General features: G+C 35.2%; 1 protein-coding gene across 4 annotated transcripts in view; it reads left to right on the top strand.

Annotated features, from left to right (window-relative positions):
- Window positions 1-25121, top strand: part of CCSER2 (coiled-coil serine rich protein 2) — a 121661-nt gene that overhangs the window by 92943 nt on the left and 3597 nt on the right. Inside the window, exons 8-10 of one of the 4 annotated variants that reach the window (XM_065894346.1) lie at window positions 4482-4571; window positions 15565-15649; window positions 21638-21677. In XM_065894346.1, coding sequence (XP_065750418.1) covers window positions 4482-4571; window positions 15565-15649; window positions 21638-21677 — 215 coding nt within the window. Of the gene's footprint in view, window positions 1-4481; window positions 4572-15564; window positions 15698-21637; window positions 21678-25121 lie in introns of all 4 variants that reach the window. The other 3 variants (XM_065894345.1, XM_065894347.1, XM_065894344.1) reach the window with 3 other exon arrangements.

Here is a 25121-nt window from a genome sequence, read left to right as displayed (position 1 = left end):
AATTAGATAACTTTTCTTCAGTATTAATTAGCTGAATCTCTTGTCTTCAATATTAATTAGCTGAATGACATTGGCAGTTTCCATCAGTCTCTAGTGCTTTCTTTATGAAAAATGTGAAGTTTCTAGATGATTTCAAAGTCTTTTTCCATTTCTAGCTTTCTATACTTTTTATCTTTTTTCAAAAATAGGCACTCAGCTCTAACCTATGTTTACATGCAAACTTCAAGAAAAATATAGCGACAATATGATGTGTTAAATTCATATTTTGTGTGAAATATACAGATATAAAATCAGATTGCAGTGCTCCAGAAATGAAACTGAAAGGTATAGAGGCATGACTATTTGAACCTTATTCTAAAATGCTGAGAATGCCCATTTATTTTCATCTTAGTGTACTAGTTAAATGATAGTTAATTTAGTTGCATTTGTTTATTGAATCCTCAGAATAATCTTATGAAATTATTGTGTAGAATTTTCTTTGTGGAGACATTAGAAAGTGGAATTCAGCTTAAGTAGGTTAGCACTGTAATATATTTGAGAAACCATGACCAGCCTGAAGCTGTATAGACCTGGGTTCAAATCCTGGCTCTGAAACTTAGTAGCCGTCTTCTCTTAGGGAAGTTACTTAATTTCTCTTAAGCCTCTTCTATATGTGAGGATAATAAAAATAATACTGACCATATAGGGTTGTGATAGCTAATTAAACTACATATGTAAACTCTCTAATGCTACAGTTGGCCCATGGGTGCATGATAAATAATAACTCTTATTTGATGATTTGTCCCAAATCACCCAGTTAGTAAATCAGTGCATATCTAATGATGTTTTAAGTTTTAAGTAAAAGTCTAACTAAAAGTGACTTGAAAATAAGAACATTTATAAACTTAAATAACAAGAAAGTATATTGGTCTCGTCTGCTTCCATGGTTTCCTAATTGGTCATTTGGGTAATGGCAAAGTTCTAGGGTAGCTTTTTTGGAATCCTCTTGGCTACCCCTTCATGGTCACAGGATGTCTGCCATAGCTCTATGTGTCATACACTCAGTAGTCCCCAAAGATAGGAAAAGCACCTATTTTCTGTAGCATACCAATTTTAAAAATTAAGAACACTTTCTTAGAAATAACCCAGGCTTGCCTCATGTTTTATTGGCTAGATTTGAGTTCTTTGTCCCTTAAGCACTGAGGAATGGGATTAATCAGACTGGTTCAGACTAATCAAACTCTATCACTGGGTCAAGAGAGGATACTGAATCCCTAAATATGGGACTGCATAGAAGGTGAGCATCTGAACAGAATCTGTCAGCAATAAAGAATGCAGATGGAGAGGGAGTGATTTGAGTAGCTGTTTTCTATCTATTGAAATCAGTAAAAACTAGGTTTTCCAAATTGTGGAAAATTCAAATATTTGCCGGTTATTTTTCTTCATATGTTAACACATAGGCCACAGACAGGTCATTATGTCTGGAATTGCAGCAGTCAGGATAGAACAAGTAATGTGCTTGCATTAAGATAAATGTCTTACAAAAGACATTAATGTCTATCTTATAAAAGAAATTAAAGATGATACAAACAGATGGAGAGATATACCATGTTCTTGGATTGGAAGAATCAACGTTGTGAAAATGACTATACTACCCAAGCAATCTACAGATTCAGCGCAATCCCTATCAAACTACCAATGGCATTTTTCACAGAACTAGAACAAAAAATTTCATAATTTGTATGGAAACACAAAAGACCCCGAATAGCCAAATCAATCTTGAGAAAGAAAAATGGAGCTAGAGGAATCAGGCTCCCAGACTTCAGATTATACTGCAAAGCTACAGTAAACAGGACAGTATGGTACTGGCACAAAAACAGAAATATAGATCAGTGGAACAGGATAGAAAGCCCAGAGATAAACCCACGCAGATATGGTCACCTTATCTTTGATAAAGGAGGCAAGAGAAATGGAGAAAAGACAGCCTTTTCAATAAGTGGTGATGGGAAAACTGGACAGCTACATGTAAAAGAATGAAATTAGAACACTCCCTAACACCATACACAAAAATAAACTCAAAATGTATTAAAGACCTAAATGTAAGGCCAGACAGTATAAAACTCTTAGCGGAAAACATAGGCAGAACACTCTATGACATAAATCACAGCAGGATCCTTTTTGACCCACCTCCTAGAGAAATGGAAATAAAAGCAAAAATAAACAAATGGGACCTAATGAAACTTAAAAGCTTTTGCACAGCAAAGGAAACCATAAACAAGATGAAAAGACAACCCTCAGAATGGGAGAAAATATTTGCAAACGAAGCAACTGGCAAAGGATTACTCTCCAAAATATACAAGTAGCTCATGCAGCCCAATATCAAAATAAACAAACAACCCAATTCAAAAAGGGGCAGAAGACCTAAACAGACGTTTCTCCAAAGAAGATATACAGATTGCCAACAAACACATGAAAGGATGCTCAACATCACTGATAATTAGAGAAACGCAAATCAAAACTACAATGAGGTATTACCTCACACCAGTCAGAATGGCCATCATCAAAAAATCTACAGACAGTAAATGCTGGAGAGGGTGTGGAGAAAAGGGAACCCTCTTGCACTGTTGGTGGGAATGTAAATTGAACAGCCACTATGGAGAACAGTATGGAGGTTCCTTAAAAAACTAAAAATGGAACTGCCATATGACCCAGCAGTCCCATTACTGGGCATATACCCTGAGAAAACCGTAATTCAAAATGAGTCATGTACCACAATGTTCATTGCAGCACTATTTATAATAGCCAGGACATGGAAGCAACCTAAGTGTCCATCGGCAGAGGAATGGATAAAGAAGATGTGGCACATATATACAATGGAATATTACTCAGCCATAAAAAGAAACGAAATTGTGTTATTTGTAGTGAGGTGGATGGACCTAGAGTCTGTCATACAGAGTGAAGTAAGTCAGAAAGAGAAGAAGAAATACTGTATGCTAACATGTATATATGGAATGTGAAAAGAAAAAAGAAGGTTCTGAAGAACCTAGGGGCACACAGGAATAAAGACACAGGCATAGAGAATGGACTTGAGGACACAGGGAGGGGGAAGGGTAAGCTGGGATGAAGTGAGAGAGTGGCATTGACATATATATACACTACCAAATGTAAAATAGATAGCTAGTGGGAAGCAGCCACATAGCACAGGGAGACCAGCTTGGTGCTTTGTGACCACCTAGAGGGGTGGGATAGGACAGGTGGGAGGGAGTTGCAAGAGGGAGGGGATATGGGGATATATGTATACATATAGCTGATTCACTTTGTTATATAGCAGAAACTAACACAACAATGTAAAGCAATTGTATCCAATAAAGATGTTTTAAAAAAAAGATAAATGTCTTATATTATCTGTTTTCTTCTTTACAAATTCCTATTATATTGAATTCCAGGAGGTCTAGATTGACCTGCATATATATTGAATTTTGTTTCAATGACTGTCCCATGTTTCAGAATGGGAAATATGTCTATACTATGAATACAAAGAATGGGAAACAAGTCTGTATTACAGAGATTTTTGTTTTGATTAGATTTTATTTTGATTATGGAAATTGGGATGATCCAATTGCAATTAAGAAAAAATTTGAATATTGGTAAATATTTTAAAAGTAAAAACTTACCATTTTAGCTTGATGCAACAATCAAGAATTTGTTATGTAGGTTTTCCTACAAGAAAGCATATTTACCTCCAAGGGGGTTGTTTAATAAATAATATGGCTATATTCCAACTTCACACCAAGGAGAAATTATCATTATCAGTCTTTTCCTTTTTAAAAAATTTGATATTTATTTGAGAGACCATAGTTTACACAATAGGCACATTATTTTGTGTTGTATAAATTACTGAATGAGTATGATCTGAGTGAAGTCATGTGAAGAGAATTTATTTATGAACTGAGATGGTCGGATGGATCTTGTCAAAGGGCAGAGATCCTTTAAAATATTCCAGTCCAGTAAAGTCAACACATCATTAAAGGGGCTTTTAAATGCGTTGCACAGGTGAAAAGACAACCTTAATTGTGGACTGGTGGTATTTAATAGCCGAGTCCCATCAAAAATGAATTTAAGAAAGAAACTGTGCTGCAGTGATTGTAGTACCATAATACTTTAGGGACGTATTTAAAGTTTTGCTATTATATTCTTTATATACTGTATATTGCTGTATATGTTCTACATCTATATACACATATGTTTATATACATAAAATCATAGGTAGTGTGTTGTATGGGCAGTATAAGAGATTGCCAATGGTAATTTTGACTACTCAAAATTTTGCCTTGCTGGGTGAATCTAAAATCCAGTCTGTGAAAAAGATGGGAGACTACTGAATAGATTTTGATGTTTGCATTTTTATCTTAACCCCCTAAGAAAGACCCTAATTACTTTGTTTGTATGTATATGTGTATATATAGAATTATACCAATGTAAAAATTTATGTTTTTGTTCAGGCAACTCGGTGTAACTGCCATCAAAAATCTAAAGAGGAAAAATGCACATATGCTGATAAATATACCCAAACACCCTGGAGAAGAGTTCCTGTAAGTAACATATACTCTTATCCTCTTTTCTTGTCATTTACTATTTTGATGTTTTGTTCTACTCTTTTTACTCTAATAATTTTGAATCTGCCGTGGCTGTCAGTTTTTTTTTTAAGGTAAGTGGATTTTTCTTGTTCTTAGGTGTTTCTGTGCTTTCTAAGGCTTCTCTCCTGTGTCTTATACGAATGAATGTGCATTTAATAGCTTTTCCATTCTGCACACCGTAGGTCATTTTATTTGAGTGTCTAGTCTCTCTCTTATTGCATGTATTTATGAGAGTAGTAGTTCCCCATGCCCTACAAGAAAAAGAAGTCCAAAATGTAGTCTTCCCTCTTTAACAGCATATGACTCTGAAAATATATTATGTAGCCTGTTCTTTTTATTTGTTGAGACTTTTCAAATATATTCTGTTATTATAATTACTCAAACAAATATTGAGGCTGTTAGGAAGTATAAATGCATTAAGATACAGACAGTAAAGGTTATGTTTTGGGCATAGGGTAGGGAATGGCTTCTTCTAAACAGTAGAAAATAACCATGCATTCTGTGCTTCTTTATTGTTTTTCAAAAATACTACATCTCAAAACATGTTTAGTGTTAAAAATACACTTTCTGAACTCAGCTCAGGATATGCCTGAACCAGAGAGTCATCATGGCTATCAGTCATTGTTATCCTATTGTATGGTGCCAAGTAACAGGTATTTCATGGTAAAAGAATGCCTGATAAGCCAGCCTTGCTCTTTTTTTGCCTTATTTTAAGCGGTGGAATCCTCGTTAACACAAATGAACAGGGAATTATAATGGTTAGTGTATTCAACAATCTGCTTTTTTTAAACTTAGCTATAGGCCTTTAAAGTTTATAAGATGCTTATTTCTTTTCATCTAATAAGTAGTTATTTTTTGTATGCTCTGTATAAAGTACAAAGCTAATAATTAATTTGTTCAACAAAAGTTTGGTGAGCCCCTCCCATCTCAGTTATTAGCCTCTTGAAGTAGAAGTGGGGAATTGGGAAAGAAAATATACAGACAAATAAGGATTCTTCCATTAACAAGTGCTTATTAAAGGAACTGACGGTGTGATATAGTTAAAGTGTAGAAAGTGCTATAAGGTTCAAAAGATTGGGAAAGTCTAGGTGGAAGAATCAAGCTTGGTGAAAAGGGTGAAGGTAGTGGTTGAATCATAGAAAGCAAAAGATGGCAGTAGACAGAGATGAGTTCCAGAATTGAGAATGAGAGACTATTCTACATCAGCACTCTTTCATAGAGCTTCCTTGAGGTCCAGTGCAGTAGCCACTAGCTACATGTGACTGTTGAATACTTGAAAATGTGGCTAGTGTGACTGCAGAAGATAACTATAAATAATATTTAATTGTAATTAAATGTAAATAGCCACATATGGCTAGTGGATACCATATTGGACAAAGCATCTCTAGAGTTAATGATGAAGTAGACTTAGATGGATTATAGGAAAGCCACCTGGAACAATAAAGGGAAGTCAGTGAAGGCAATTTTTGGAAGAAATGAAAGAAAATAAAAAAGACAGAGTTCATATTTAGGTAGTGGAAAAAAAGAGAAAGAAGGTAAAAATGAGTTGTAGGAGAAGATGGTACCTTCAGAAGAAGAATGGATAAGTCAAATTCTGACCAAATGTTCTCATCTGAGGGACAGAATGCCCAGATAAAATAGTGAAATGGATAACATGGAAAGAAGAATAAAAACATGGAAGGTTCCTAATCATTCATACAAGAATACTTGAAGAGACTAGGCATATGCAGGAAAATGGTGATTATGTGAGAAATAAGGATTCACTTTAAATAATTAAACTTATAAGACTTTATTTTAAACATAGAATGACATTGTTGATCCATGTACAAGCATGTTCTTATAAATAATATTATCTTGGACTGAATTTTAAGTTTTTAAAATGTATTTCCAATATTGTTTTTAAAGCATTTAACATCAGTATTTGAAGATTTGAATAGTTATTTTGCACATTAAGTAAACTGTAAATTTTCATGATAGGTACTTTTATAGAACATTTGTTTGAACATCTTAAATTAACTAGAGAAGACAAAATACCAGAAGACATTTCTAGACTCACACCATCAAAGCTTATTATTTATGCCCTTGAATCTCAAAGAAGGGATTGCAAGATGGACCCAAAGGATTCACATAATGACCCAACCTGGATTACTCTGAAAATTGAGTGTAGGAATAAACAGTTTTATTGGTATCAGTGGGAAAGTTGCCGATCAGTTAAAACTCAGATTGTGCACAATTTGACCTGATACTAGTTTCCTCTCATATTTTAAGAACTAACTCTTATTATATATAGCAAAGGAGTTAAGAAAGATGCTTTTATATAAAATTTAAATGCTCTGTTGGAATTAGTTTCTAGTACTGAATCACAGATTAATCCACTTTATAGCATATTTAATAGATATGAATAAAATTTATATAAATTCAAGAATTGGAATATCAGCATTATTTGCAATCCCTTGTGCTTAGAATTAGGTTCTCATGACTCAGATTTATTGGATCATACATATATTGCAAAATGTTACAGTCAACTATGTTCCTATTGTAACTATTTATAAAATAGAAAATATTGAATCAGAAAAATATATCACAGACATATCACACACAAAAAAATCAATTGTTTATAATTCCCAAAGGAGAAGGAATTTACTTAGTCCTACCAGTCATGATACATGTGCTAGCAAAGAACTTTGCTCCTTTTTTTCCCCTTGCCTGGGAGATAAGATGAAATGTTAAATATAAGGAACAATATAACCCAAAGATTTGTCTCAAGTACTCTTTCCTAAGTCCTTTTTCTTTTAGACCACGTGCCTTTCTGATTTGGAAGTATTATTGGTTAATTTTTATGTAAGATTAATAACCTGATTTTAAACTTAGATGTGCCATTTTCTCCCAATTAGAGAGTCGTTACATTACTATTTATATATATTTCCAAAGGGAATTAAGGGATTTATTTCTTTGCTAAGCTTTTTATTTATATTCACTATTACTTATATTTAAAATATGCCACTAGACGTATTTTAAGTGAAATATCTATATCCTTTGGTGTATAAACATGTAATATTTAATGGTCATGCAATAATGTTTAATCAATATTAGACATTGAACGTTAAATATGACCTATGTTTCAGTGAGCTAAATGCTGATAGGAACCATCTTTGTACTGAGACATCACATTTTAGTATGCATGTGAGTATGACAGCACACCAAGAATTCTATTATGTGTGTCTTTTACACTGTAGTTTATGAGCAATAGCACCTGAAACCAATAACTGAAAAGTGGAATTGTTTTACAAGGCTAGGGACAAATGAAATATAGATATTAGAGCAGCTGAGGGATTTATCTGGTCATAAATTTAAGGGTATGTAAATTCGTATCCTCTAATACCAAATACCAGAACTGAAGTAGGCATTTTTGGAACTTTGTTTAAAATATCCACTGAAAGGGACTTCCCTGGTGGCACCGTGGTTAAGAATCTGGCTGCCAATGCAGGGGACACGGGTTTGAGCCCTGGTCAGGGAAGATCCCACATGCCGCGGAGCAACTAAGCCTGTGTGCCACAACTACTGAGCCTGCACTCTAGAGCCCGTGAGCCACAACTACTGAGCCTGCATGCCACAACTATTGAAGCCCGCACGCCTAGAGCCCGGGCTCTGCAACAAGAGAAGCCACCGCAATGAGAAGCCCGCGCACCGCAATGAAGAGTAGCCCCCGCTCGCCGCAACTAGAGAAAGCCCTTGTACAGCAACAAAGACCCAATGCAGCCAAAAATAAATAAATAATAAATAAATTTTTAAAAAATAATAAAATAAATAAAATGTCCACTGAAAGAAACAAAGTTTGTGTGCACAGTAGTTAGAAAACAAAGGACAGCACCAAAGTTTTCCACTGCTGGTATCCATTTCATGTGTGTAATGTAGGGTTTAACTTACTGACTTAACACAGTGAGGGTGTAGGCAGGACATAGATTTTACTCTTAGAATTTAATATTAGATAGCAATCAGTGAGAAATGGATGATCCTGTTAGGTTTCCAAGAAGCAGCATGATCAAATTAGTCTTTTAGAGAAATTAATCAGCTTCCATAAGAGGTAATAAAAGTTGCTCCTCTTTTAGTTTATGCTAGCAGAGTGGTAACTTATTAGGCCTTTATTTGTTGGAGCATTCTAACTTCTCTTGTTCTTAGGTAATTACAAAAACATTTTTACAGATGTTTTAGAAAATTACTATTTTTTAAATGTCAGATGTAACTAAAATTTTTTCCTGGAGAATGTCTCTTTATTATTATGCTCAGAGGGTTCTTTCAAAAAGTTACATTGATATTCCTGATATAGCAGAAAATAATACCATTTCTCTTACCTAGTCCTAAAATTTCTAAGCAAATATAGCTATCCTGGTCATTCAGAGCAGTGAAGTGTCAATGTACCTTCAGCCAAAGCCCACCAGGAATATATCTGTAAAACAAGTTGGGTGGATTACATGTTGCAGCCAGGGAGAACACACATCGTGAAAAATGATATCAAGATTGTATCAGAAAGAACCTTTTATAGGATTTGAGCTTTTCTTGGATGATTTGAGGGAGGGTCTAAGGAATCGGGTTTGCTCAGATTGGATACTATCAGAAGATAGAAAAGTCTAGAGTACTTTCTGGATGGCACAGTGTGACCTTGCCTTTATCTGTACTTAGGCAAAATTATGCAGTGATCTTACTTTGTTTCATGTTACCATGGTCTCAGAGTAACCATGGTATTCTGTGAGATTGTTTATGAGATCACTGGGCACTAGGGGCTGCTTGTTATCTTTCACAGAAGGAATACCTGGGCATGGATTAAATAAAAATTTACCAACCAGATGAAATTTCTTTTACGATTGTTAACTGTAACATTTGGATTGTTACCTCTCTGTTTTTTAAAATCATTTACTATACTTTGCCATGTTTTAGTGTAGTTATTGGTGGTGGTAGTAGTAATGACTACATAAGAATTATTATGAGGAAAGAGAAGTTTGGAGAGTTAGAGTTGGATCACATTATGGAGAGAGTTAGATGTTAGACTGAGAACTTTCAACTTAATTCTGTAGCCAGAAGGTTCTAGCAGGGGCCAGACTTAACTATATTTTGTTACAGGGAGAGTAATGTGAGAGGAGAAACTGTGATTGTCATGAGGCAGGGGTTGTGTCTCCTTCCTCCATCTGTGCTTAGTGGCTTAGCACAGGGCCCAGTAGGATTGAATCAGTTCCAGTGAGAACACAGCGAAGGCAGGGAAAACTACTTAGAAGATTATTATAATAGCCCAGGAGATGAGGCTAACCTATGATTTTTGATCTCTCATGGAGATGGAGAGAAAATCCCTGAGGCAGAATCTGTTGTCTTGAAAAGTGATTAGATGAAAAGGTGTGATGAATGGGAAGAAGAGGATGTAAGTTATCAAATGTGGATGACTGGGAAGATGACATGTCAGTTAAGAAAATAGGAGAACCAAGAGAAGGGATTTTATTTGGTAAGAAAACTGCTAAAGGTTTTAGATATATATTTTAATCACTTGAGATTGAGATTCTGGCAGGACAGAAGGGTAGAGGAGTTTGAATATGTAGGATTGGAACTTGAAAAGTGCCAGAGAAGTTAGATATAGATGTAGATTCAAAGTGGGGCGGTGGGAGGTGGGAATGAGTTTATGGAAGACAGAAATCTCTAGTAAAGAGTTTCATCCACTAAGGAAGCTCAGTGCTACAGTGCCAACTGCCACAGACCCCTTTCGGAGCAAATAAGACCATTCCAGGAGGCTTCCTAAGCTCTCCCAGAAGAGGGAGACACAAGCAAACTAATCTTCCTGAATCAGGAAAAGTTTTATCTTTTCAGTGCTAAGATTAAAAATTCTCCATCCTCTAAGCTCAGGTGGTAACTCTCATGTGTTCTCATCCCTTGCTTTAAGAAAAAGCAGCTGCTGAGGGAAGAGCTGCATGTGTTCTGAAGAACTTGGCTCACTGTTCTTTATCTTATCCCACAAGGTTTGAGTTCACAGAAAGATGTTTTTACTTGGTCTCCCTAGGCTTTATCTTGAGAGAAATGAAATTTCCTCTAAAACCCTGAATCCAGATACTCTTGTTTTTTAATGTTTTCGTATTCTTTTATTTTGTTCTTGTTTGTGTGCATATGTATGTGTTTTGTCCCACCGATTTAAAGTGTAACTAGAATGTTATGCATATGGTTAAACTGTATGTCAGATATCCTATGTTTTCCTACAAGTAGATTCTTTTCCCCCTTGGATGTGATATATTCATATGCATTCCTACTGCTTTTTGTTTTTATATACAACCATTGTGATTTCTCCAGCAGAAAGCATCTCATATCTTCATCCTAAAAGTCAGCAGAAGATTTAAAGTAGACTCAGTTGAGCAAAAGGCCCTTTCCTGGGCAGAGCTTAGGGATCTTCACAGCATCAACTAGGAAAGAATTATGCACTTTCCTGCCCTCTAATTAGTGCTCCAATGTAAATGTAATGTGAGCTACATATATAATATAAATGCTTTAGTATCCAAATTAAAGCAAGAAGAAACATGCAAAATTAATTTTAATAAAATACTCTATTTAACCCAGTAGTACCATTTGAACATGTAATCAATATAAAGAAGATATTGAGATATGTTACATTCTAGTTTTTGTTTTCATATGAAGTCTTTGACATCTTGTGTGTATTTTACATTTATACCACATTTCAATTGAGACTATCTGCTTAACCCCATGTAGCTGCTAGCAACCATATTGGATAGTGCAGCTCTGAATGGAGGTCACTGGGTTTGGCTTTAAACCTGAACTATGTAGCAGGAATTAACCAAAAAAAACCCACAAAATAGAAAATTCCTTCAGGTTTTAAACCATAGGTCCATTTATTCATTCATTCATTGAACTTTGACTAGTTTTTTCTGTATTTCAATCCCAGTACTAAGGGCTTTGGATACTAAATAAAAGACATTGCTTGATTCTTAGTTTATGGTACTCATGGACAGACAGCAAAGTGTAAATCAGATGATAGGACAGTGAGGCCTTGTTTCTGGACCAGAGGATGGTGGACATGTCTTCCAGTTACGGGGACTAGATCTTCTGGCTCTCAAATCTATCTTCACATGGCTGTGACTTCCAGCAATCTTCAGTTCAGGAGTATAGCGTATTCCAGCACTCACTGCTGGAAGAGATCTATCCGTCTGGGAAATTTTTCTTTCTTTGTTAATACTGTCTTTTTGCTCAAAATCATGTTTCCCATCCTTTCCTTACATCTTATAAATCATACGTCTTCTAAGTTTCGAAGTTAGGGTCTTCCGTACAAGTTCCCTTCTTTGTAGAAACACTTCAGTAGACGTGGAATCATGGGGAGCCAGCACATGCTGTTTCTTAGCGCTGCTGCTTGGTGTTGCTCACATGTCTGCTGTCTCTGAACTTGCCTGGTCTCAAGGTTTAGTTAGTCATGTTTTATAGTTGTTTCAGTTGTGTTTTTTTACTATTGAAAGGAATATATAATCATCTTTTTATTATCAGGGAAATTACCTTTAGTTTATAGAGATGAGAAGGTCGTTAAACATGTTTTCCTTCTCTCCCCAAGAAAATATGATCCTACCAATATAATTAGCGTTTCAAATAATTTTCCTCAGTATCACTCTAATGTGCATTGTTTTTACTCCTCTGTTTATGTTGTTACTTTTTATTTTAAATTCTTGTAGATTCATAGGAAGTTGCAAAAATAGATCCCTTATTTCACCCAATATCCCACAACAGTTACATTTTATATAGCTGTAGTACAGTGTCAAAACCGAAATTGACTTTAGAGAATGCATAGTTCTGTGCCATTTTATCACTTGTGTAGATTCCTGCAACAACTACCATATTTAAAACACAGAATTATTGCACCACTACAAAGTTCTCTCTTCTGCGCTGCCTTTTAATAGTCACAACCACTTCTTCCCTTACCATTCCTAACCCCTGACAACCACTAATGTTTTCCATATCTAAATTTTGTCATTTCAAGAATTTTATATAAATGGTGTTATACAGTGTGTGGGCTTTTGAGATTGGCTTTTTTTCACCCAGCATAATACCCTGGAGATCCATCCAAGTAGTTGTGTCTATCAGTAATTTGTTCCTCTTTACTGCCGAGTAGTAGACCATAATATGGATGTTCCACAGTTTTTTTAACCACTTGTGTCTATAATAGATAGACATGTTGGTAGTTTCCAGTTTTTGGCTATTAAAGATAAAGCTGTTATAAATATTTGTGTAGATGTAAATTTTCATTTCTCTAGGATAAATGCCCAGTAGTGCGATTTCTGGGTAATATTATAACTGTACGTTTAGTTTTCAGAGAAACTGGCAAATTATCAGAGTGGCTGTGCTATTTTAGATTCTCATCAGCATTGTATGAGTGATGCAGTTTCTCTGCATCCTCACTAGCACTTAGTGTTGTCATTATTATTTTTTAAATTTTAGCCATTCTGGTAGGTGTGTAGTTGATATCTCATTGATTTGTTGGTCTTGGGGGAGTAAAGAATGGGTATCATTGTATTTGTTTTTTAAGATTTTTAGTTGCTTGCAGTGTGTGTCCAGGCCTGGCAAATGTTATATCTTCATCTCTAGGTAAACACAATAACTTAATTTAATTCAGTTTGAATCAGTAAACAGAGTCTCCCGTTTGCTGGGGACGGTTAGGCAGAGAATGTGGGACATTTAACATCTTTTAAACTCCTGACAGGTTCTAGGTATTCTTACAGATACTTTCACTTAAATTATTTTAAAGAACTAATGATTTATCATGAGAGACAATTTAATACAGTTGATTGTTTTAAGTGCCGTATAAATAGAGTTATAAAATTAAAGGATAACAGTGACTCTGGAGTTGGGGGTGTGTGAGCCAACTGAATTACAACTAAAAGTGAGACGTTTCTTAGAGATGAACCATTCTATCTTAGTTCGTTCAGGCACCTATAACAATACCACAGACTGGCTTATAAACAATAGAAATTTATTTCTTACAGTTCTGGAGGCTGCAAATTCCAAGATCAAGGCACCAGCCTGCTTCCTGGCTTATAAACAGCCGTCTTTTCCCTGTGTCCTCAACATGGTGGAAGGGGTGAGGGGGCTTTCTGAGATTTCTTTCACAAGGCACTAATCCTATTCGTGAGGGCTCCACCCTCATGAGCTAATCACTATCCAAAGGCCCACCTCCAAACCATCACACTGGGGCAGTAGGTTTCAACATATGAAACTTGGGGGCGGGGACACAAATGACTTAGTCTGTAGCACATTCCAATCCTGCATCTTACAAATGAAGAGACTGGGACTCAGAGAAGATCAGTGGCTTTCTCAAGGTTATAGGCTCTTAGAAGATCCAAGGAAAAACACAGTTCCCTGATTCCCAGTGGGTACTATTTCCATAAACCCTCAGGGAGACCTTATTTCTTTGAGAAGGAATCTCTGACTGCTGGTTTAGTTTATATACAAAATCCCTATCTGAAAGTTTCTTTACCCAGTGCAGTGAGTAGAAGCTGGTCCTGCCTGGTAAAACCCATAGGGAGAAAAGTACATGCCCCTTCTTGGCGGAGGACTTGCTTTGTGTAAAGGTTTTGGACCAAAACATCTCTGAAACAGCAAAATCGAGTTGTATCAGGTAATATCTATGGAGAGCACCTGGGGTCATCACCCTATTAAATATTTCCTAATCTGTTTTCACAAACACCCATGGCTAAATTAGTGGAGAAGTTACAATAATTTCAAAAGACAAGATCTTTATTTACTAGGATACTCTAAAGATCATTAATTTTATTTAGTTTCTTGTAGCTGTTTGTTTCCTTAATCGACATAGAAAATGGATCTTTTTTTGGTTTCTGTTTTGTAGTGAGCAATGTAGGATTATTCTTAAATTTAAATGTGTATGATTATACTGAACCTCAGGCAAGGAATGTTGATACAGGAGTGGACATAAGTTTTTTATTTGGATCAGTGTTCCCGAAATATCTAAACATCAGTAAAATACATTAGTAATCTTCTAGTACATCATTTCTATATCAGATTAATTGCTGTGAAAAATTATGCATACTTTATTTTGCAAATTGAGCTGGGTGATGATGATTTACAAGCTCATTTTTCTTGATGCTATCATGAGTGTTTCTATAGTTTTATGTGTGGATATGTCTCATCAGTGAGGAGGCTGGGAACAGAGAGACATGAGACCCAATCTGGTTCTATTTGTGTGAACAAATTCTCTCTTGAAGACCCAGTTTTACCTGGAATGTGAGGAAATAGAAGTAAATGACATTTCTGTTGTTTTCCAGTTCTGATAATCTGATCAAAATAAGTAAAGCTAAGAAGCCACAAGTTAATAAAATTAAAAAGTTTGCATGTGTAACCTGTGGCCTGTATGTCACATTCTTGATATAGTACTCACTCTTACAACATCCTAAGTCTTTGAATGCTCTGTTGGTTCTGCTATCTTCAGCTAATGTTCTTTATTTTAGCTGCTAATCCTTTGAAAACCTATGAGTTAAAAAAGAAAAAAATTTTGTATGATAATTTTTTAATGCCTAATTTATTATTGATGCAGTTTCTGTGTGTTTAACTCTTAAAGTCTATCTCCCCTTTTAAATGCTTTCATTTTTTGCAAAAAAACTGGAATCTGCTACTTTAAAAAGAGATACATGATGATAAATGTAATTGTATGCCAGAAAAAATGTATTATTTCATATGCATTAACTACAAATATTAGAGGAAAATAATTTTTTTCTTAACATATGAAAAATAACTAGTTTTGGATTATGATATATTTTTAGTAATTTGGGCTGCCTGTATTTTAAAAAATGAAATCTGTCTTCTCATTAACACTGTTATTTTTTTTTAAAGTATGACTGTGGTTTCTCTATTTTTTGGTTCCCTTTTTTATTATACCTCCCTACCCCCATCTCTCTCTGCACAGGGTGGGTATTCTGCCCCCTCCTTCTCTCCTTGGCAGGGCTCCTTCCAAGGCATCCCACGGACTGTTCCACCGCACCGCAGACAGAGTGAGTCTGTGTCTCTCACTCCTATCCTGCTCTGGCTTCCCATTCATGGTATTCCCCTTCTGCATGACTATCCCTCCCCAGCACCTCCTCTCCCTCCAGAGTGACCTGCAGGCACACGCTAAACCAGCACTCCCTGGGCTCTCCTCTCTTAATTAATACTTCCTTTGACTGCATGTAAATAGACTTTTCTCCTTAGAGCCTTAGGAAAGCTGTCTGAAGTTAATGTCATTCTAATGCCGTTTAAACCTATTGCCAGTGACCCTATACCTACTGACATGCATCTGTCTTTAATATATTTTCTATTTTCATGACCTTGAGATATATGAATAAAAATTTTTTAAATCTAGTCATGTTAAAAATGTATACACTATCTGCAGTAGTATAATGGACAGATGCATATTGTTTAGGGAGCAGGCTTACTAGACCATTGCACATTTCTTTAAATATTTTCTAATCAAAAGGTGTTGATTGTGTTTCACTGTCATCTAATACAAAAATCTTTAAAATCATTTTTAAGAGTGTTTTTTAATAACTAATATGTCTTTTAATTTATCAGCTGCTTTACAGTACAGAAGAAATGGCTTTTGAATATGCATGGTTTACTAACATTTCTAATGATTTAGTAATTGTTTGACTTCAAAAAAAAATCTTTGTTTACATTAAATCTGCTTTCCAAAACAGCATTTATTATTTTGTATTATGTACTTAAGTATATAACTGGTAAGTTGGTTATATTTTATCTTTTTTGAAAAGTCACCCAAAAAAAGCTAATGTTAATGAAAAAGATATAAATGTTATCAGAGTCACTTTTATGCCTTTTCCATAGATTTGCCCTGATTTGTGATTCATATCAATTTTTTCATAAATTATTCTTATCAAAGTCATGTGAAGTATCAAAGGTCCAAAAGGGGGAAATTTTAAGCAGTTAAAATTTTTAAATGTGATTTATTCAAATAAAACTTTATTTCTTGAATTAGTCAATTATAAAGTATCAACATGAATTTGAGACAAGGTTTGAAGTTTATTTTTTGATCATTATGCCTTTCCTTCCCTTTTGCACTTTTTAAAGAACAATGGAATAGAGTTTGCATAGACTTTTATATCAAGTTTATTTACTAGCAAGTTAATTTGTTGGGTGAAAGCGTTCCTCCCTTTTCCTCCTTTCCCATCTCCTACCACCTTTGTAAATCCTCCTTTTTACTTCCTTTGCTTCAATTAGGTTGCTTTCTCCTCTATTTGAAGATGGCTAGCACATAAAGAATTATACTAAATTGCTAGTGAACTAATCTGAATTTCAAAGGGCAATTACAACAAATGATAATGTATTCTTAAGCTGTAGCCAGTATACTGCATGGTTGACAGATTTACCTCAGACTGAGGTAAATTACGCACCTACCTTAACTTTTCTGAAGCCCCCTTATAGTCCCTGTTATTTTTCTCCACTGTTCTTCTCCCTTATTCTCCTTCTCAGCTACATGTAATATGGAATTGGAGTTTAAGGTTAATTATTCAGTATTACAAATAGTTTAGATTTATTTTTAAAACATGTTTCCCAGAAGCACCCATTTCACTAGTTTCTCATTTGTATAGCTTTAGAAATTACTTATCCCTCACCTGAATCGTTGGCTCTCCATTTCCAAATGCTTCTTTCTCCTTTGGGTTCAGAGGTATTTTTTTCATTTCCAACTATGAAGCAGCACCGTCTGTCCTTCAGCACTACTATCAAGAACTGTCTTTCTAGCTTTTCTAGGTCAAACCTGCTTTCTCTGCATCTCAAAGTTAGCAAAAAGAAAGTTTGGTTTGCCAGAGTTTGGATGTGTTGGCCACCTAGGAGAAGGTATATACATTGGAGTCTTTTCCTGGGTAAGTTCTCGTGGCTTATGCAGCTAAGAGAACTGGCCCTGAGACTTGTAGAACTCTGTTTGTGGAAAGTGCTAACTAGAGGACTTATTCACAGCTTTTTTTTTTTTTTTTTTTTTTTTTGCGGTACGTGGGCCTCTCACTGTTGTGGCCTCTCCCGTTTCAGAGCACAGGCTCAGGACGTGCAGGCTCAGCAGCCATGGCTCACGGGCCTAGCCGCTCTGCGGCATGTGGGATCTTCCCGGACCGGGGCACGAACCCGCGTCCCCTGCATTGGCAGGCGGACTCTCAACCACTGTGCCACCAGGGAAGCCCTGTTCACAGCTTTTTGACAGCTCTTATTGAGCTTTGAAGGTTCCTTTAAAGGAAATATGTTTAAACTACTACACTGTTTTAAATTTACCCTGAGAACGCCTGAAAGAGTATAAAAAAATATAAAAGAGTGTAAAATAATAATGTTTATTATTTCATAACGATAAAATATAGAGAAGGAGAAGGATATGAAATTATGGGAGTAAATCCAGTAGTTTTCCAGAGAGTTTTGGAATAGGTGTCCCCATTTCCTGCACTAAACTGCTATATATTCAGTGAAACAATATTTTTCTCCACATTTAGTCAGTTTGTGATTTCTAGTGCTGATTTTAATTTTGGAGAGGTTAATTCTGTAAGTGATGGTATGTAGTTGAGAGAGTTCTCCTACATTATCGTGTTTCAATAATAAGTTCTTTCTGATGCCCTCTTGAACATCAACTTAAGCGAACTGCCTTTTTTTGTAAACGCAGAAGCCAGGTAAGCTTGGCTATTAGTCTTCAGCAAGGTAGTCTGTTTTTGGTTTTGTTTTTTAAAATGTGTAAGAGTAGTGGACCTAATAAAACAGGCATAAAGAGAGAGCCTGTTGTAGATATTGCAGAGAGTGAAATAACTAATGTTTACAGGGACTATTTAGCTCTGGTAACTCCAGAAAGCTGCAGTGGCCAAGGATGTTCTTGGTGAATTTAAGAATAACTCTAAAAAAATGGAGATAAAAGGAAAATCCTGGTCTTTTTTTTTTACTTTCTCAGGAAATTTTGACTTACATTCCTTTTCTCAGGTGTATTACTAGTCTCAGCTTGATGATGCTTATCTCCCAGTTTCAAATTAAATTTTCCCTAGGTTAGCAGAAAATATCTACATTTAAACATTCAAAGGTCTTCCTGCTGTCAGTAGGCACTTCAGCTTTTGTCCAACTGACTTAACTGGCATTGGTTTAGTCTTTCTAATTTCCAACTGTGTAAAATTAGGAATTATATATATATATATATATATATATATATATATATATATATATATATATATAAAACCTACCTCACAGTATGAAAATTTAATAAAAATAATTACTTTTGGCAAGTAACAGCCTTAATAGTAATCTCAAATAACATTTCTTGCCAGAGCATATGCTTTCAGGAATACCTGACTTTTCAAAAAGTATATCTTGGAATAATACCTATTTCTTATCATGCCTAAAGAGACTTAAAATTCTCTGTTTAACACCTTTCTTGAAAGAATTTAGAAATCTTACTTCCTTTAGCTTCCACATACAGTAACTTAAATTGGAAGAAAAAAGTTGTTTTTAAGCAACAAAAGTAACAAATACATGTTTATGTCTTAATAGCCATATTAAGCCCAGCAGTTTCTTTTTTAAAAAATTTTATTGAAGTATAGTTGATTTACAATGTTGTATTTAGTTTCTGCTGTACAGCAAAGTGACTCAGTTATACATACATATATTCTTTTTCATATTCTCTTTTATTATGGTTTATCACAGGATATTGAATATAGTTCCCTGTGCTATACAGTAGGACCTTGTTGTTTATCCATCCTATATATAATAGTTTGCATTGGTAATCCCAAACTCCCAATCCAGCCCAGCAGTTTCTTGATGCAGTGCTGCCTGATTTCTAAATTTATATTATAATAATCACTAATTGTATTCACCAGAATTATATTAAGAATGGCAATTATATTGCCTTATATTTTCCTCCTCCTCTTACAACCTTCAGGGGTTGTTTCACAAACCTTTTTTGACAAATTCATTTTACATCATAACCCAGTATATATTTACTGAATGAAACTATATATTTACAACCCAAGACACACGTGTGTGTATATTTAATATTCAGATTAAAGATTCATGAAACAGTACTTTCTGTTAGGACATATGTATGATACTCTCATATTTTTTCCCCAGTTTTTTGTTTTGCTTTTTTCACATAGTATTATATGAGCATTTTTTATATAGTAAATATTTCTTGAAAACATTTTAATGGCTACATGATAATACATCATCATGTGACTATGATATCATTTATTTAATGTTTTCCTGTTGTTTGACATTGATGTTGTTTCCATTTTCCCCTATTAAACAGAGATACTATTGTAATGCAATTTATTCTTGTGTTTAGATCAGTGTCAGCACTAGAAGGATGGTTCTTAAAGGGTGTGTGCTTTTTAGAGATGCTTGATGTGTATTGTTAAACTGTCAAACATGTTCATAAGGTATACATTAACGTGGCTCAATATGATTGGCTTCACCATGTGACTGTAATCAATTGTACATGTAAAGATAGCATCAGTCAGTGCTTTAATGAGAATTTAGCTCTGAGAGTGACTTTTCATAAAAATAAAATATTTTTGATGAAGTCAAAGAGTAACTCAGTAAAAACTGAACAATTCGATTTTACAGTAAGCTATTTTTTTAAAAGTGTGGTTGATATAGAATATGGCACTGTGTCCATATTTGCAGTTAATTCAAGTGCAGATTAGTCACTGGTTAATTGACTAGAAATGTGCATCAAACTCATGGTCCAGGAGGCCGTCCCATAAACGTAGGCATGGGTTAGTTTCTTTCTCAACACCTTGCAATTATGAGAAACAAAGCAATTGCTGTTATCTGTATAAGCCTTTTATAGCCTGCTCTGCAGATTGTGGGATTGTCTTGTTAGCTGTATTTGTTGCCATGTCATAGTGCCTGCAGTATCCTACTCTGGATAAATATACCATGCGTATTGGTCACAGCAGTGGAATTGTACTATTATGATGTTATTTAGTTTAGTTTTTTTTTTTTCCCTGAACTGTTCTCCATCCCAGGGGTAGATGCTGATGGGTTCTTTGTCTTAGAGATATAGACCCATGAAAATTAAGCATCTCACACTAATTATGCCTGTGCAGTAAATACTTACTTAAGTCACTATTATTCACGCCCATAGTTTTTATATTTTTAATTAATTTGTATTGGAGTATAGTTGCTTTACAGTGTTGTGTTAATAGTTTTTAAAAGCAGTTAACTGATCAACTTAGAAAAGTCATTGAACTCCTTATTTCAGAAATTGCTTATTTATAATTTATATTTATCAGTCAGATATCTTCCCTAAGTTCTCTGAGATCTAGAGGCACTATTCTGAGATCTAGGGAATGAGAGCATTCCTGGTCCTCAGGAATCCTTGGAAGCTTTGATTGGGTTCATGTGAATTATAGACCAGAATTCTTTGAATCTAGTTATACTAGGGATCCAGTCCTGTCTTCCATCTCTATAGTGATGTGGGGAGCCTTGCTTATAATGTAGAACATTATATTTAAGACATACATGAAAATCAGATTATTCTTTTATTGGTCTTTAATGCAGCAGCAGTTAAAAGTAAACTAACGTTCAGTTGTATTTATAATATGCAAGACTGAAATTATTAAAAATAATTTCTACTTCCTTTATAAGGGATTACATGCAGCTAAACCTTTTTAGATCTTTGGAGTATGAATATTAATTGTGTCAAAATTCTTTTCAGTATTTTATTTGGTAAGATTCTTCAAGTGATTCCTTTTAAGGGTAAGAAGATTATATACACTGTTCTGTGGATATGAATATTTGTATTAACTTGCAAACCACTTCAGCAAGAAGGTATAAGTCTATTAAGAATATGTTTTCATTTTATAGAAATATATTAAAATAATAAGTCCTAGAAAAATACAACAAAAGAAAAGCAAATACCGTTGGCTGCTACCCAGTCATGGCAATTCCTTGGTGTTGTATGTGGTCTCTGACACCACTGTCCTGTCTTTTTCTTGTCTCTGCTCTCCCATTATGCCATTGGCAAGGAGTTGAGAAGTTAGTCCATTACTTCTCTGACAAAGCGTGGTACAGTACAATTTCAGATTTTTTCCTGCCACCTTCTTCATTGTAACTTTTTCCCCCCCAGTTTGCATGATGCATGTCAGAGCCTGCATGAAGTTACAGGCATGTTACAAATGGCTCCATTACCATCTTCCTTTTAACCTTTGAAATGTATTTAATAATGATAATAAACTTGTATGTATCAAGAAAATAATATTAGGTCATTCCTGTGTCTGTTATGCAATAGCATTTTTATGAACATTTTCTGTTTTCTACCTTACACACTTTGACATATTTTTACTCCATCAGGACTTGGTGTTTCTAGCTGCTGTCTTACTATTGGTGACTTTAGAACAAGAATGTTTACAGAAACTTCCTTTGTATGTTTACAGATATGACTATTTTTTCTTATGTTAATGCTAGAAATCTTTGAAGTGCTATGAAAGGGTGAAGGTGAAGAGTTTTTGTGATGAGTGCTAATTTGCATTTCCTTGTGTTCAGTATATTTCCTCCAGTGGGTCTCTTGGAACCACTTTTCCCTGGAAATACTGCTTCACCATGTGGCTTGAATTTGGTGTCTGAGAGTTATCCTCTGTAGGACAGATCAGCTAAGAAGGAAATAGGACATTATCTAGGAAGGTTAATACCTGAATATTGGTATTGAATCTGTCTTTTTGAGTTTTTAAAACAATCATCTGGCTATACTGCATATTCTGAAAGTCTGTGAACTCATTGGACTTAACCCAAATATCAAAGAATAATAAAATTTTAGTGCTGCATTTTAAATTCTCTGTCAGTTCAAATTCTGGCTTTGCCATTTACTAAAGTCTGTGAATTTGGAGATTCTACTTAATTTCATTTAACCTCAGTTTACTCATTTACAAAAAGAAGATAGTACCTTCCACCTAGGGTCTTGTGATAACTAGAGATTATGCATGTGAGCGTAGAGTTTGGTTGTCTACCATTGGAAAGAAGGGAAACCCTTCTTTTACAGTCTAGAGTATAATATTTCTCAAGTATTTGTAATGCGTCAGGCATAATACTAAGCACTTTATATGCATGTTATCATTTGTGATTTACAACAATTCAGTGAGGTGTAGGCACTATTATCCTCATTTTACAAGTTACAAAATTCCATCTCAGAGTAGTAAGATAATTTACCCAATATCTCACTGATAGAGATAGAGCCAGAACTCAAATCCAGATCAGTCTGACTTCCAAAGCTCAGTGATTCAGTACTGTGTTGTACTAGCTCCTTCATGTAGCCACATGTAAATTTTCTCTAAACGTTAAAGTGCCTCTGGTTTATCTCCAGGAGGACACTTGAGGAATCTTGACTTCTGTGTCATATCAGATATGCCTCCTGTGGATTTAAAACATTTAGATATGACTGACATTATTGAGATATGTATTTGGAGCCTAGAAACCTTGCAATCTGTAGCAACTAGTTTATTATAATACTATTATAGAAGTTGCTTCCCCGCCCCCCCAAGATGTAGTTACAAAAGGACAATGGCTTGAATTAATCATTTTCACACCTTTTCATAATCGTGAGTGACATTTACTGAGCAATTTTGATGTGCTCTGGGAGGTTCTATCCTAAGTGTTTTACATGTTATAATCATTTTTAATTATTAGAATTAGAAATGGAAAATAGTTGAATGCTTGTTAAGACAGTTTCCCTAACATATTTCATCCAGAAATGTCAAGTCTCCCAACTAAAAAACATCTCTGGCGTAGCTCGTGGATCATTATGGGAGGTGCAGGTCATATTGGGAGGTGCTGTGTTCAAGCTAACATGTAATGAATCCTTCATGCTATGCTTCTAAACATGAATCATTAAGCTGACCCCAAACTTATTTAGAGAAAACATTTTTTTAATTATAAGATTTCTTTTCCATCAGTTATTAAGACTCGTTTAAATTAGTGCTGCATCATTGACCTAATAGGGGAGTATCATTTTGCTAGTCTGTTACCAAAGAAGCCGTGCTGGAATATACCACTTACCAATACTCATTTATTTATTTATTATCTAGTAAATACATATTTAATCCCTGCTGTGTGCCAAATACTGAGGATACCAACTACAACAACAAAAAATGAATAAAGCGTGGTACATGCCTTAAGAAGCACATAGTCTCTGGTTATCTTTGTAAGCAGCACAGAATAGACATTTAAGGTTATCATTGAAGATGCCTATCAATCCCTTGCATAGTTACCCAGTAGTGCCTATTGCTGGCACTCTTGCCCTTAACATCTGTAGCCATTGCATCTGAGAATTCTCAGAATAGTGTGCTGAAGTATATGTATTTAACTACTAAAGTAAGACTTGAAGTTGCTGAGTCCAGTTAGAAGCCCTGAGTTCTTTCAGTCCAGGAATGGATCCACATTTTTAAGCTTTAGTAACCAACCTTTCTACAAGTTGCAAGGATGGAGTACTAAAGCTCTACGAATTTGTGACTACAGAGAGTTTCCAGAGGTCCCTGCAGTAGTGGGGGAATTCCTTTTGCCCTCTGAGTCTTGTGGGCGGCTGAAGCTATGTAATGAATGGGCTGGTGGGCAACTTCCCCAGAGGTCTTTTTTTGATATAGGGCAATACCTCGTCTTTTCATCTTCGAAGCCGGAAACATGAACTCATCTTAAATTTCTCTATCTCCTTCAAAACTCTTTCAATCATTTCCAGTTTTTTTTCCTATATCCTAATTTTAAACCCTTATAATTTATCACTTTTGCTGTTAGCAATGGCGTACTACCTGGGTGTTATGCTTAACAGTCTCATCCCCTACTGTTACATTCCTCACTGATCCCACCAGTGACATTCTAAAATACACATTGGGTCTTACAATTCCTCTGCTTAAAATTCATCAATGTCTCCCATCATCTACTGTACAGAGTCAGAACTATTCGGCCTGATGCGAGTTCCTTTATGAGTTGGCCCTTGCCTACACTTTCCTACCAACATTGTGCTTGCCAATTCAAACAATTTGAAGTTACTAGAACATAATTATGTTCTTTTTTTTTTTGCCTTTGTGTTTTGCATGTACTGGCCCTTTACCCTGAATGTTCTTCCCTTCTTGTCTTCTTGGCAAACTCCTACTCATCTTAAAACTCAGTTCAGATGTTTGCAATTCTTGGATGCCTTCTGTGACCTCTCTAATCAGGCATATATTTTCTTCTTGCTTCTACATTTTGTTATGCTTGAGACATGGTCTCATCATTTGTCTACTTGACTCTTTCTTATGAGGCCTCTCAACCACAGGAACAGCATTGTGTTCAGGTTCATATTTTCCTACACCTACTACAGTGCATGATATATCAGACATTTTTTAAATGAATGAATGGTTTTGATATTCCTTCCTATTGATCTTATTATCCCTGATACATGGGAATTTTCTTTTTATATTTAAAATTCATTCTGAAAACACCTGTGGTAGTGCAGTAGTAAACGTGGGCAAGATGAATTGTTAA

This window comes from Phocoena phocoena, chromosome 16 (assembly GCF_963924675.1).
Source record: "Phocoena phocoena chromosome 16, mPhoPho1.1, whole genome shotgun sequence".
NCBI classification, from domain to species: domain Eukaryota; kingdom Metazoa; phylum Chordata; class Mammalia; order Artiodactyla; family Phocoenidae; genus Phocoena; species Phocoena phocoena.
Note: the sequence above shows the minus strand (reverse complement) of the source record. Positions and strands in the feature narration are given on the sequence as shown.